The sequence below is a fragment of the Eschscholzia californica genome, unplaced genomic scaffold (genome assembly GCF_041429995.1).
Source record: "Eschscholzia californica isolate CP2 unplaced genomic scaffold, dmEscCali1.0.p SCAF_4, whole genome shotgun sequence".
In the NCBI taxonomy this organism is placed as follows: Eukaryota; Viridiplantae; Streptophyta; class Magnoliopsida; order Ranunculales; family Papaveraceae; genus Eschscholzia; species Eschscholzia californica.
This window is the reverse complement of record NW_028238461.1, coordinates 51,945,811-51,960,263: the sequence shown is the minus strand read 5'-3', so window position 1 is coordinate 51,960,263 and position 14,453 is coordinate 51,945,811. Positions and strand designations below refer to the sequence as shown.

Sequence of the window (14,453 nt, the reverse complement as noted above, 5' to 3'; positions counted from 1 at the left end):
GCTGCATCGAAGACTGATTGGGAAACGAGTGATGAAGAGATTTACTAGGCAAAAGAGTTTAGCAGTGATGACAACGAGAGTAGTAGAACGACGGTGTTTCGTAAAAGCATCTTTTAGGTGATAAAGTTTTTTTAAAATAATCTTCATTTTATAAAACTATTATTTTATAGGGTTATTTCCCTAATGGCCCCCTATTTTGTGACCAGCTTCCCGCCTGGCCCCCTACTTTACAAGAAATACCCATATGGCCCCCTTCCGTTATAACACCGTCACTCACTCTCCTCCATCATGTTTTCTCTCTCTGCCAACTCACGCCACATCATCTGTTACGCCACCTCATCACCTTCTCCGGCAGAGGTCGCCGGCCGGCCAAATTTCCGGCCGGCGACCTTCAATTTTTTTTTCTCTCTCTAAAAAAATTTTTTTGTTTTTATTTCTTCTCACATCTCTCTCTCTCTCTAAACTCCGGCGAAGGGGAACCCCGTTCGCCGGAGTTTAGAGAGAGAGAGATGTGAGAAGAAATTAAAAAAAAAAAAAAAAAAAATTATTTTTGGAGAGAGAAAAAAAAATTGAAGGTCGCCGGCCGGAAATTTGGCCGGCCGGCGACCTCTGCCGGAGAAGGTGATGAGGTGGCGTAACAGATGATGTGGCGTGAGTTGGCAGAGAGAGAAAACATGATGGAGGAGAGAGAGTGACGGTGTTATAACGGAAAGGGGCCATATGGGTATTTCTTGTAAAGTAGGGGGCCAGGCGGGAAGCTGGTCACAAAGTAGGGGGCCATTAGGGAAATAATATAATCTTTTTATCTTATAAAAACTTATTTTATAATTTTTTAAATAGTCTTTATTATATAAAATATTTTTTTAAAAAACTTTTATTTTATCTAATTTTTATCTTGAACTACGAGATTATTTTGTAAAAATATTTTTTGGGTTTTGGACGAGGTTTGGTCTTTTTATTAGTGTATATATGTATACTTATATATACTTATTTATATATACTTATTTCCTTATGGTTGTGGGAGCATGTGGGTGTAACTTCAATTTTTTTTTTTTTTTGTTGAAGGGGGTGTAGCTTCAATTAAAAATAACAAAGTTACAGCATTTACACTTTTTTTTTTTTGTTGAAATGGCCTTTACACTTTAGTTCCTATAGTTTCTAAATTTGATTTTGACCTTTTTTTCTAGTAGGAATTACATCAAAATTTTACTTAAACTATTTTTATCCATATTATTCTTATTTTTTATTTAATTTTATTCTTATTGTTTTTCAAAAATTACTATTCTCTCTCTTTCCTTAAGTTCGTTAAGAACGTAAATGTAGTAACTTTTTTCAAGACCCACATAGCTCCCAGATTTTGAAAAAAGAAGTGACTAATGCTATAGGCACCCCAAAAGTCCAAGACCCCATAAGCGCAATGCATATTACTTTTTAAAGGCACCCAAAACTTTCCTACAGTTATATCAAACGCTTAAATGCTCAATTTTACGTGTGAAAATTGACTTTTTCTCATCAAGAAAATTCGATTTTCACATTTTGCAATTTCTCACGTAAAAACTAAACTCTAAATGTGACCCACAAAGAAATTTTTCATGGTCTGCCATTATAGCTTGACTAATTTTCATTCGAATATTTGTTAGATGTCGAGTTAATTTGACCAAAAGTCGAACTTGCAGTTATATATGCAATAGCGAATATTTGCAACTCATAATTTACTTTACAAACATGACTATAGAACTCTGTTCTTTTTGGCACTTTTGAACTTCAACTTAGTGCAGACGAACTTAAAAAAAAAAGAACTTAGTTTGGACAAAATGGAATTTTAGACACGTGCTCGTGTGGTTGGGGGGACAAAATAAAACTGTAGACACATGTCCGCGTGGTAGGGGTGCGGGAAATGGACTCAGGGACGGATCCAGAAATTTCACTTGGGGGGTGCAGATTTATATACCTAAATAAATATTTTTTACAAACGCAATAATTAATAGAATACTTATATTCATTAAGTATATTAATACATTGACGATTACAAACGCAATTGACCTATACGAGAATTCATATTTTGAAATGCTCACATTATCATCTCATTGTTAGTTTCACTAAAAACTTCATATTTGAAATGTCTATCTAACGTCGTTGTAACATGTTGTTGTTGTTGATTCATCAAATTTATACAACTAATCCGAGCATTATAATGTTGACTTTTCATTTTGCCGACATGTTTCATTAACCAGTCTGGTTTTCTCCAACTATTTCAACCCCCATTAACGATGGGTTTCCCTACCGACTTTATCGTTTTCAGAAACATAACAAAACAAACAAAATGCAACATCTTTTTCAATACTATATTCTAACCACTCTTGATGATCATTAAACCAAGACGGAACGAAACGCTTTCCATTATTGTCTTTAGAAAAATTATAGTACCCTTTGGTTGAAATGGATCACGTTGTAAATAGTGTCTACGAATTTCATCTCTATATTTGGCTTCATAACTTGAAATTGATAGGCTAATCCCCGGATCAGATGGGATATATATATATATATGTAGAGGTAGAGAATTGATTTGATTTATGGTAGATGAATTGAAGTTTGAAGGATTTACGGTAGATGAATTGAAGTTTATAGGAATTTAGGATAGTTGAAATATTAAAAGTTTATAATAAAAGAAATTGATAATCGGGGGACTCGAACTCAGTACCTCATGCTCCCATGAGCCCAAAACTTACCGTCTAATTGTAGTAAAAACAGTGAAAGTGCTTGAGGGCAGATTCCAACCCCTACTTTAACCACTAGGCTGAAACTTCTTTGTGTCATAGTGTTAGATCAGAACATATATATTTAGATGTACCTATATATAAATATTTAAATTTTTTTTATTACTATATCTTTTTTCTCGGGAGGATCCAGGGGGTGCGATCGCACTGACCCCCCACCACAAGGGGTTAAGTTCTTTTAAGTTTTGTCTAACAAATATATATAGGCCGATCATTATTCTCAACATCACCGCATCTAATCTACTTGTGAATTTTAATCGTCATGACGATCGTCATCATCTACTCTTGAAAAAATTTGTCACAGCATGATGTTGAGTCATTTTCTTTCTCTCGTTGTATCCTACATAACAAAGGGCAATGACAAGTGATTAAAGAAATTGAATCGGGATAAAAGTGAGGGTTAAGATTTGTCCAAGTAGAAACCCTAATATAAAATCGACAAAAAGATGGAAACCTAATTTGAAAGTGGCAACTAGTAGTTGTTGGTCGACTGAATCAAACACCAACGGTGTTGGTAGATTGAATCAAACACTAAAGGTGTTGATCGATTGAATCAAACATTAAAGGTGTTGGTCAATTTGATTGCTGAATGAAGCAAAAAAATAATCTAGTTTGTTACCTAAAGTGCAAGACCGACGATGATGAGTCATTTTCTTTCTCTCGTTGTATCCTACATAACAAAGGATAATGACAAGTGATTAAAGAAATTGAATCGGGATAAGAGTGAGGGTTAAGATTCGTCCAAGTATAAACCCTAATATAAAATCGACAAAAAGATGGAAACCTAATTTGAAAGTGACAACTAGTAGTTGTTGGTCGACTGAATCAAACACTACCGGTGTTGGTTGATTGAATCAAACAGTAAGGGTGTTGATGGATTGAATCAAACATTAAAGGTGCTGGTCAATTTGATCGTTAAATGAAGCAAAAAAATAATCTAGTTTGTTACCTAAAGTGCAAGACCGACAATGAAGAATTGGAGGTTGCAGACAGGCCTGTAAATGGTAGCTTATCGGATCAAATATAGACATATTCGTGTCTGATAAGCTACCCGATATCCGATCTGACGGATATTATATATCAATATCCGAATCCGATAATATTGACGGATATCGGATAATACCCGATATCTGAAACAAAAACAAAATTTTATATTTCAACTGCACATTTTTAACCATTAGATCTAAATAATAAATCTCAACCATACATTTATATATTATTATAATAAATTTTAATTTTTATTATTTTTTTATATTACTTATTGGATATAATTATTTATCAGATCGAATATTAGTGTATCCATATCTGAAATTTTGGATTTTATAAAATTCGAATACGGATACAGATCGAATATCGAATATTCGGATATTGATTGACATCTTAATCGTAGGTCGATTGGGATGCATGTATATTTGAGAATTGCTAAGGGCGCCTAATCTTATTGCTTTAAGCGCCATTTTTATGAATAAAAAGATCCCAAAAAATATTACTGTACCTGCCTTTTCTCATTAGGGAAATGATAGAGTGACTTAGAAATTGGTACTTAGAGGGTGATATATTTCCCCATTTAGAAATAAAAGCGGTCCCCACCGTAGTCAAACTTTGAAAAAAAACCTTGTCTTTTAGTGTTTCCACATCAGCTGGATTTGGGCTCTCTAGCATCTCCCTTCTCATTATATTTTCTCAGCCATAGTCCATACCAAACACAATTGGAATTACGTAAGGAAAAAATTGTTTTCTTTCCCATAAAAAAACAACCGTGATGGTATGCTCGGCAGAGCCCTGTCCAAATCCTGACGGATTGACGTGTCAGGCCAGGATCTAGAGAGAAAAAGAAATTCACTTTCTCTCTCTAGATCATGGCCCGAAGTCAGCCTGCCTAGATTCGGTCGGGACTCGTTGCCAGCATAGTCTCATTTTCCGAATAAAAAAGTGGCTCTCGCGTCAAATATTTTCACACGTAAAAAAGTGGAGCTTGCAAAACATTACCCTTAACAACTCTGTAACAACTAACGTAGATCGTGCTTCTCACATCTCAATGATGCATCAATGCCTTCTAACGACTAACGTACATGACAGTTCGATTCTGAAAAAGAAAAACAACCTTACCAACAAAAGACATTAGAATTAGGGGTGTACCCGAGCCGAGCTCTTAACGAGCTGCTCGAGCTCGGCTCGACTATTGCTCGTGCTCGACTCGAATATTAACGAGCACGAGCTTAACACGAGCCAAAAGTCATGCTCGTTTATGTAAACGAGCCGAGCTTGATCATTCTTTAGTGTATCACGAGCGACTCGTGAACAGCTCGTTTAACATATTCTTATAATATTATAGTACATAATTACGTATTAGTATTGAAACTTGTACATGAAATATCAACCATTAAAAACTTATCAGAATATTAATCATTAATCATTATTATTGTATGTGACAAATGATCATTGAAGTATTTTGATAATTTAAAAAAATTTAATTTGAAGTATTTTGATAAACGAGTTTAAAAGAATGCGGGTTCGAGCTCTTTTTAACTTATATGAACCGAACTTGAACAAGTGGACAATTACTCGAATGAGCTCGAGCTCGACAGTCAAATACGCGAACCGAGCTTGAACATCTTACTACTCGGCTCGGTTCGGCTCGAGTACACCCCTCGTTAGAATGTAGTCCATTTCAAAAAACAAAAAGACAAAAGACATTGACTAAGAAATCTCTCAAGAAAAGAATTAACAAAAGGGGGAGATCTGATTAGAAATATGGGTCCACTTAGAAGGGTTGGTGGGCATTTATACTAATCCAATGGTGACCAAACCCCCCTGACCAGTCTTATGGAATCCAGCAGCGCCTCAGGCTGAGGGTGATAAACAAAGTAAAACTGACTCCTCTTGTATAAAAAGCCAAAAACAAACCTCTGTTCATAAACCACCATTTTTATCAGAGTTATTAGAGAGAGATAAGAAGAGAAAAAACAATGAAGGATTATGGAGCTACTATGATATCCTTGAATCAAACAAATGAATGCCCTAATCCTCAAGATGGTAATCAAATAACAGATGAACAACAAAGCTCAAGAAGTGATCAAGATATTAATGTTGTTCCTTCAATGGTTGTTTCTGGTAATGGTGGTGGTGGTAGTACTGATACTAGTAGTGGAATGATCAACAACCACCATGAGAGTGGTGGTGGTGGAAATAGAGGTGGTGGTGGTGGTGGGTCATTGTCATTTTCAGAAATCGATCATCATCAAATGATAATTCCAACACCAACCCAAACACAAGCTGCAACTTCAACATCAAGTAATTCAGGAAGAAAACCTAGAGGAAGACCAATTGGATCAAAAAATAAACCTAAACCACCAATTATCATAACAAGAGAGAGTGAATCATCCATGCAACCACTGATCCTTGAAATCTCATCTGGTTCTGATATAATAGAAATGGTTACTAAATTCTCTATTAACCATCATCTTGGTTTATCAATTCTTGGTGGGTCTGGTTCTGTTTCTAATGTAACACTTGGTTACCCTAATTCTCCTCATAATGCCACCATGACTATACCTGGTGTTTTTGAAATACTTTCAATTTCTGGGTCATTTCTATCTCCTCCTTCACAACCTCCATCATCTTCATCATCATCAGCTGGTTATAATCAGATATGTCCTTCATTTACTGTTACCCTTGGAGGATGCCAAGGTCAAGTTCTTGGTGGAATTGTTGCTGGTCCACTAATAGCTACTGATTCAGTTTTTTTGATGATAGCGTCCTTTACTAAACCTGTTTTTTATAAACTTCCTGAATGTTTTGATGATCAAAATGACCTAAATCTTCAAAATCATCACCAAACAGTAGTTGTTCATCCTAATCACCAAAATGGTAATGGTAAATCAGTTGTGATTGAGGGGAATGAGTCTTGTCCAACTAGTATGTCTGTTTCAGTTTATAATGTTGATAATCCAAGTACTAGTAATGGTGGTAGGGATGTTGCTAATGGTAGCCCTAATCCTTTAGATGGTCATCATCATCAGGTTTCATCTGATCCAGCAATCTTGCCTTGGCCCCCCATTTCTCGTCCTTATTGATAATATATATATATATCAAACACACCCCACCTTTTGATTACTTTATAAATATCCAGAAAGTTGTTAAAATCATATATATAGTTTGGTTTTAATTTGGTTACCAATTAGTCCTTGTGGAGGCCACCAAAATAGATATATAAGATCATGCATGCATGCAGTATTACTTCATTGATCATGATAAATTTCAGCGGGTTTGAGGAATTGGTGGTGCTTTTGGGTGGTGGTGGTTTTTATTTTGGATGGTGGTGGTGGTGGTATTGCCTTGGGGTGGTGGTGGTGTGGGTGGGGCTGATATAGCAAGTTGTACTAGTGATGATGAAGCTAGAGCTAGCTAGCTAGTTAGGGTTTCAGCATTGGATGACAGTTTGGAAATTCCTGGTCAGTCATGGAGTGGTCAAGTTTATTGGGAAGAGACTCTTTTTCTATTCCCCAAGCAGCAAGCAGCAAGCAAGCAAGCTAGCTAGCACTATATCATCTGTAGCCAGCCAGCTGCTTTATTGATCTCTCCCTCTCTCAAGATCTCTAGCTCTTTCAGTCTTTTGTAGTAAATAGATATAGATTGGTTTGTTTTAAGCATTTTGGATATTCAATTTTCTTTATAAACAAACATTAATCTCAACTTGCTTAGATTGAATCATTCTATTCATCTTGAAGTATATATATATATGGTATGTTGGTATGTCTATAATTTTCTCTTGAGGGTTGGTTGATCTTTCATTTTCATACTTTTAATGTTTGCTTAGTGGCTATATTCCCCCTTAGATAGAACAAACTCATCAGAGCAAGCAGTCAAAATCCTCTCAGATAAGCTGACCTCCTGAAATTTCTGCCATGATTAATTACCTTACCCCCCTAATTGAATTGACCCAGCTAGAGATGCAGTAGTGTGATATAGAGAGAAATAAAGATAAGATATAGAGAGAGAATTTATTATGGGTAAGTTGAAATCCTGAGGAAAAGTACATAAATGGTCATGATGTGAATCTACTACTACAATGAATGTAGTTGGTGGATGTTAACAAGTCTGTATAAAAAAAATCTAGAGAGAGAAAAAAGCTGCAAAGTTTTAAAGTTGTCTCTCTCTCTCTCTTTCTACACACTTGTGTTGGTATTGTATAGAGTATAGACTATATAGAGAGAGAGAGAGAGAGAGTCTTTGCTTTCTTTGTCAAATAACATGATAAAAAAGACGAATTTGAAACTTGGAATGTACAAATTACAGAGGGTTGGTTCTGCTTTTGCTCTGTTTTTCGGCTATTTCAAAATCCAAAGAACATAACTAGCTATAGAGAGAGAGAGAGAGAGGGACTGAATAAATAAGGGGGGGCATCAAATCAAACCGCGCGTGATGGTGTGGATTGTCAGGTTGCTTTGACGTTGATGGGCTTCGTATCTCTATTCTAAGTAGAACTTTTCACTCTCCACCTTCACAGGCCCTGAGTACTTCAAAGTGTTCTAGTCGGTAGCTAAGCTAAGACTCTCACTCACGAGTCTTTGTAATAGTCTCACGCCGCTCGCGAGAGTATCTAGTGATACTTGACTATAGGTGTATACTCAAATTTAATATCGAAATTTTTTGAGTGGATTCGTAGTGACTTCGCCTATGGAACGAAACTAATAGTATGTTTACCTGTAGACTTAGGCCTAGAGTGGTCAAAGTGTCATTTGGACTTGATAATCTAATAGTATGTTTGCTATCTCAAACAATACAGTTCGAAACTATGAAGGTATATTTACCTCTCGAATCAGGCAGTCCAATGGAACGAGGCATACAGAAGTAGTTCGAAACTATGAAGGTATATTTACCTCTCGAATTAGGCAGTCCAATGGAACGAGGCATACAGAAGTTTGCAGTCAATTTGAATATACTGTAAACTTCCTCGTAGCAATTGAAAATTTCTACGTTTAGTTTGTCTACTTAAGCCAGTTGAACTTTGCAGACAGGAATTGAATAGAAAATTATGTTGTTTCATCGTAGCAAAGGGTAAAGACGTATTTGATTCACAATACTAGCTTAACTAGAGTTTACACTTTGCACTAATGCTGCTAATTCCTCGTGCACTTATAACACAAGATATGTAGCTAGACATAGAAGGGTACGGTTGGTCAAGGTCTAAGTCGATAATAGGGTTGATATCCGTTAATATATCTATAACTTAGTGTTTATTGTTAATGATCTCGCTCATTTTTAAGACAATGTATTCCTATCCACGTAACCACATAGGAGTTAGGACTATAGACAACGGGGGTTTCGTGATCCATCTAATGGAGTTGCCCTCTCAGAGCAATTTGCACTTCAACATAGATTGTTGGTACTTTTTAAGGGCGCCTCTCAGAAGTGTCATTGGCACCTGACTCAAAGCAAAACTTCGAGGAAGATTGTGACGAAAGGAGTCGTCCATAACACTTCCGGGAGACGCTTTTAAAACTTAGAAGATATCCATGAAAATCTCTAAGATAGCCAATTGGCCTTGATGAACACAACATATAAGATATCCATCCCCTCCACGACCTAACGAGATTGTTTTGCTACGAAAACCTTCACCAGTAATATCCACCTGACATCAGGAACTAACAAGGCATACAAAACTTCTAAATGTTGAGGGTGGTACATTTATGCGAATATTTACGTGTCACCATAGAAGCCATTAGGTGATTTAGTTTATGTTTGGCAAACCAACTAGATCCAACAATCCACTAGATGGCGTAAATGTGCAAACAATGCGGAGTTTATAGGTGTAAACCTATTGATACACTTGTGTCCCCTCTATGAACATTATACTATTACCGGTACAAGGCGTGCTCCTAGGACACAGATAATTCTATCGAGCACTTTACACGAGCATGTGCCATATAACAACTAATGAGAAAGGTAATGTAGAATAACAGCCTTCTTTTCCTATTGAAGTGGTATAAAAAAATTAGAGAGAAAGATGATTTTTTTTCTTTTATGTTTGAAGGTCGTCGACAAGAAAATTGGTCGGCCGGCGACCTTGGCCGGTGAAGACGATGAGGTGGCGAGAAGATGAGGTGGCAGAGAGAGGTGATGACTAGTTAACGGTGTTACAATGGTCAAAGGCGGAGCTATGTAGAGACTATCCCTGGCTGCAGCCAGGGATAGATTTGGAACATGTAAAGGAAATGCTCCGTTGCCGACAGGATAGGTTGTGGATATGTAAAGCAAACGCTCAAATCTTACATCTAGATTTGGGTAGCTTAACTGGTCTTGTACTCTAGCCTAAGTATTTCCTTGTGAAAGGTTAGGAGTTCGACTGTTCGAGTCTTCTCCTCTGCGGCCTTCATTTTTTGAGTAATTTTTTACTCATGCTTACATCTAATTTCAACCGTAGATTTTTTTTTTGTTGAAAGGTTTAAACCATAGATTCTAAGTTAAGTCATTTGACCTTGTCCATAATTTCTGGGCTAGCCAAGTCTAGGTTTGATTCTTGGCTCCGCCCTTGATAACGGTAACTAAAAAAATGAGTCATCTGAATATTTTTTATAAAGTAGGGAGTTAGGCAGGAAAGTGGTCACAAAGTTGCGGGTTATTTGGATTAATCGATTTTATGGGCCCAAGAAACAATTAGGTGGAAAACAGTTCCCCCAATAAAACACTTCCACAGAAGAAAGTGGATCCGGTTATATGAGGTCTGTGAGGGTATTGGGCACTGGATTAATACAACTATAAACAAAAGGAAAATGCATAAAACTGTGCAATTAATTTTCTGGCTCATTGTTACCCTCCATTAAGCTGAAATGCATACAAACAAGCCAAAAGGGGAGGAGAGAGAAGATGGTTTTTTAAACCACACACCCCAAAATCAAACTTGACAAACATTTCACCACATAAAACCTCCTAACCTAACAAGCTCACACACCCACATAACATGAAACAGGACTACTATTCAAAGGTATATATAATATGAAGGGAAACTAGTACTACTAACATATCTTCAAATTTTAGTTGAAGCATTAACCCCTTCAGATTTGGGCTTGGATATTAACACTATTTCAACAGCATTACCCGTCTCCCGACTTTCTGGAGGCGGCGGCGGCTTGCAAACAACATGACCAGAACCAAAACCAGAACCAACATTACTAGTACCACTATCTTCTGATACCTTAAATGTTTCTTCTACTTCACCTTCAAACATCATCGGTAGCGCTTGGGATGGTTGTCGTCTATGACGAGACATTTTTAACCCACCAGTAGTAATGAATGACTTAAGTTCAGTGAGAGAGAAACAGAGATTATTTAGAGAGGAGAAGAGGGAAAATTGAACTACACTAGTACTCAATGAGAAATGTATGTTGTTTGGGTTCTGTGGGTGTTGATTTATATAAGGTTTGGACAAAAAGATATTCATTTTTTTTAAACTTTTCAGAAGATCCTGTGTTTTAGCATGTGTTTGGTAAAGATCCCGATTCCATTTGAGCTTATCCACAAAAATAAGATATTTTTTTCTTCAATTTTTAATTTTTATTAGAGAAATACATGTTAGTGTTTGATACTCTGGTACCTATAAATGAAACTATTGTTTTGTCCCTAACCCTTTGGATTCATATAGAGAAATGCAAGTTTTAACAGTGTTCTTGTAAGTGCAGGGCCGGCCCAAACGCCCTAATATAGCGCATATTCGATAAAATAAAAAAAATCTAATAATGCTTTGAAAACGAATTAAACCTTTGACCTCTTACATCAAATCCATACACTTATCCACTAAGCTACAACTTAACTCGTGTCTTGAATTTATTTGAAATATAACTTTTATTTTGAAAGTGCTATAAAAAGAAAATCGAAATTTTAGGCGCTTAACTACGTTGTGGCCCAAAGTGATCGTTTTGGTTGCTTTGGGCACGAGTCGCCTCTGTGTAAGTGTTATCAGAGCCTTTCAGTTGTCGTGTCTCCCACGTTTCAGAAAATGGTATAAAGTGTCCTTTCTCAAAATACACTCTTACGTTTTTTTTCAACCTAAAATTGAGGGATTCGAGTCGATTTGATTACAAAGTTGACTCAAGTCTAGCGGCCCCGAAGGATACGAGAACTATTCAAAACAATTCAAATCAGTGGACTCTGGTCGAATTCTGTTACAAATTTTGGCTCAAACCCACCAAAGTTAATTTTTATTCTAAAACATTAGTGTTGAATTCGGTAGACTTTGAATGTCGAATTTTGTAACAAAATTCTATCTTAAACCCCTAATCATGAAACGTCAATAATAAAATACAGGTCGAATTTAGATTTATCATCTTTTAACAAAGGAAAAAAAAAAAGTCTTTGAAACTTCAAAGTTCCCCATGTATCATTGTGTCTAGTACCTTTTTTTTGTTGAAGCTAGTGTGTAGTACTTATAAACGAAATTTAGATTGACCAAGTGTCAATTGGATAACCTCTTTTTTTGTGGCCAGGCCAATTTAGATTGAAATAGTGAATTTTACTTTTAACAGTTTCACCTACTTTGGCCCCCCTCTTGTTGGAAGTTTCCCATAATATATGCTCTTGCAGTATATTGGTCTGAATCATTGACCACTATTTTGACATATTGGTGTGAGGATGGAGTTTGTTCAATCTACTAACAAATATCTTAACTATAATCACTACAGATTGAATTCATTCAGACCCATTTTCACTCAAAGTTGGGGGTTTCATCCATTGTCACTCAAAATTAGAGGTTTCATCGATTTTCACTCAAAATTAGAGGTGTAGTAAGTGGACGGAATACTCCGGCACGATTTGTTTATTTGATCCATAACTTAACTTAATTTTTTTTGTAAGTACATTTAATTCTAATTTAATCCATTATCAATGTGGTTCATGTATCTAGCTAGGTGTGTTCATGTATAGTCATGAAATTCATGTACTTAGATGGAGAAATCCACAACTTAGATCAATAGGACAAGGAAACTTAATTTATGTTTGTGAAAATATAAGGATTGGCTACTAAAATAAAAGAATATGTGACAATTAAACTGTGATTTGGATTGTGTTTTTCTTATTATATTTAATTAAAATCAAATAAATTCAAAATCAATTTGAATTAATCATTGAGACGAATCAATTAAATGAATATATTAAAGTCTGACTCAAGTAAATTTAGACTCAGATCTCGGATCCGATTTAAGAAAAATACACACATGCAAATACTCAAATTATATAAGTAATTACACATCATTTATTCCTTCATGAAGATTAATGAGTGAACTACTCCACATGGGTTATTAGGTTGTTACTTCAGTTTCTACTCACTACCGAAGTCAAGTCAATCTACAACATCCGTCTCGTCGTACCATATAGGTGTAGTTTTTTTTTTTTTTTTTTTTTTTTGCGTCGTACCCTATAGTTAAGACTAAAGAGTGTAAATAAAAGTCTGATTTACCACAATTGAAATTATTATTTTTTGAAATCATATTTCATTCATAAGTGATTCAGTTAGATTTTAATTCTTATTTCTTTGAGAACTAAATGAGAGTTACATATCTTCAAATGTAAAGTGTATCGTGAAGGGAAAGAAATTATAAGAACTGACCAACTTCACCGACTAATCAAAAGCTATAACGCGCCATAAAGCAGTTCTTTGCTCACTGAAAATCAGTAAACTCCCTTCACCAGCCCTCGATTAAACTTTCAAAACTGAAGATGCAATTGCTGCAGAAACATTCTATGATTCTTTGACATTAAGATCACTATTGGGGGTTTCAGACATATTAGAAAAAAAACCCAACACAATACCTTCACTTATCATTTCATTTGTTGATCATTTTTTATGAAAGAAATTTTAAAGGCCCACAATAGTGTTATTGACGCTTTTTAGATATTGGCGCCTCCCATGAATTGGAAAATAATTAAAGACAGCCTCCTTTCAAAACAAACTGTCAATTTTTCTTTGACTTAAAATCGGTAGACTCGAGCTGATTTGATTACAAAATCGGCTCAAGTCCAATGGTTCCAGATTCAGTGGGTTCCAACGGATTTTGAACCCCACCACTGCTATTGGATACAACACAAATTGGTGGACTTATGCCAAAGTTCGTTATAAGTTTCAGTCGAAGTTCACTGATTTCAACTCCAAAAGCCAGGAGTTGAATTCAATGTACATTTAGCTGAACTTCGTAACCAAGTGAGTTAGTGAGTTACACTTCTACGAAATGTAGTCAAATAAGATTTACCATGTCAAAGAGAGGCGGGAGCGGGAGGGCGCCAATAACATTGTCGTCTTTGCTGGGAGTAGCTTATTGCAATCAGCTGGAAATGCATCTCCAAGTTCATCCAAGGGATGGTTCATCATTAATATGTACATTTTTCATCAATGAAGTAATTAGACTATGCCAAAGTGGAAGAACTAGAGTTTACTATTTGGATCAAAAACAAGAAATGCCAGCCTCTTCTTAATTGGAGGAAAAAGTGTTCATAACACACTAACTAAAAAAACCCTTAAACCCTCTCAATAAAAATTGATTGGGCATAGATGAAATATCCACATCTTTTGAACTTCCACTAAGAGATATTCATGATCCAATACAAGAATTCTTGCTTTAGAAGATAGTATTTTTTTTAAGGTGAACAAGAAATTATCATGTGCATCTTTACATGTCAATTTCC

At 35.8% G+C, this 14,453-nt stretch overlaps 1 protein-coding gene across 1 annotated transcript; it reads left to right on the top strand.

Moving 5' to 3' along the window:
- The first annotated feature begins 5,634 nt into the window (after window positions 1-5,634).
- Window positions 5,635-7,536, top strand: LOC147545912 (uncharacterized). The gene has a single exon (XM_086635993.1). It carries the CDS (start codon window positions 5,747-5,749, stop codon window positions 6,851-6,853), a length of 1,107 nt encoding a protein of 368 aa, XP_086492119.1. The 5' UTR covers window positions 5,635-5,746; the 3' UTR covers window positions 6,854-7,536.
- Window positions 7,537-14,453: the final 6,917 nt, after the last annotated feature.

Bases quoted from the DNA above. Each gene is read 5' to 3' on its own strand.
- LOC147545912 (XM_086635993.1), top strand. From the start codon at position 5,747: ATGAAGGATTATGGAGCTACTATGATATCCTTGAATCAAACAAATGAA.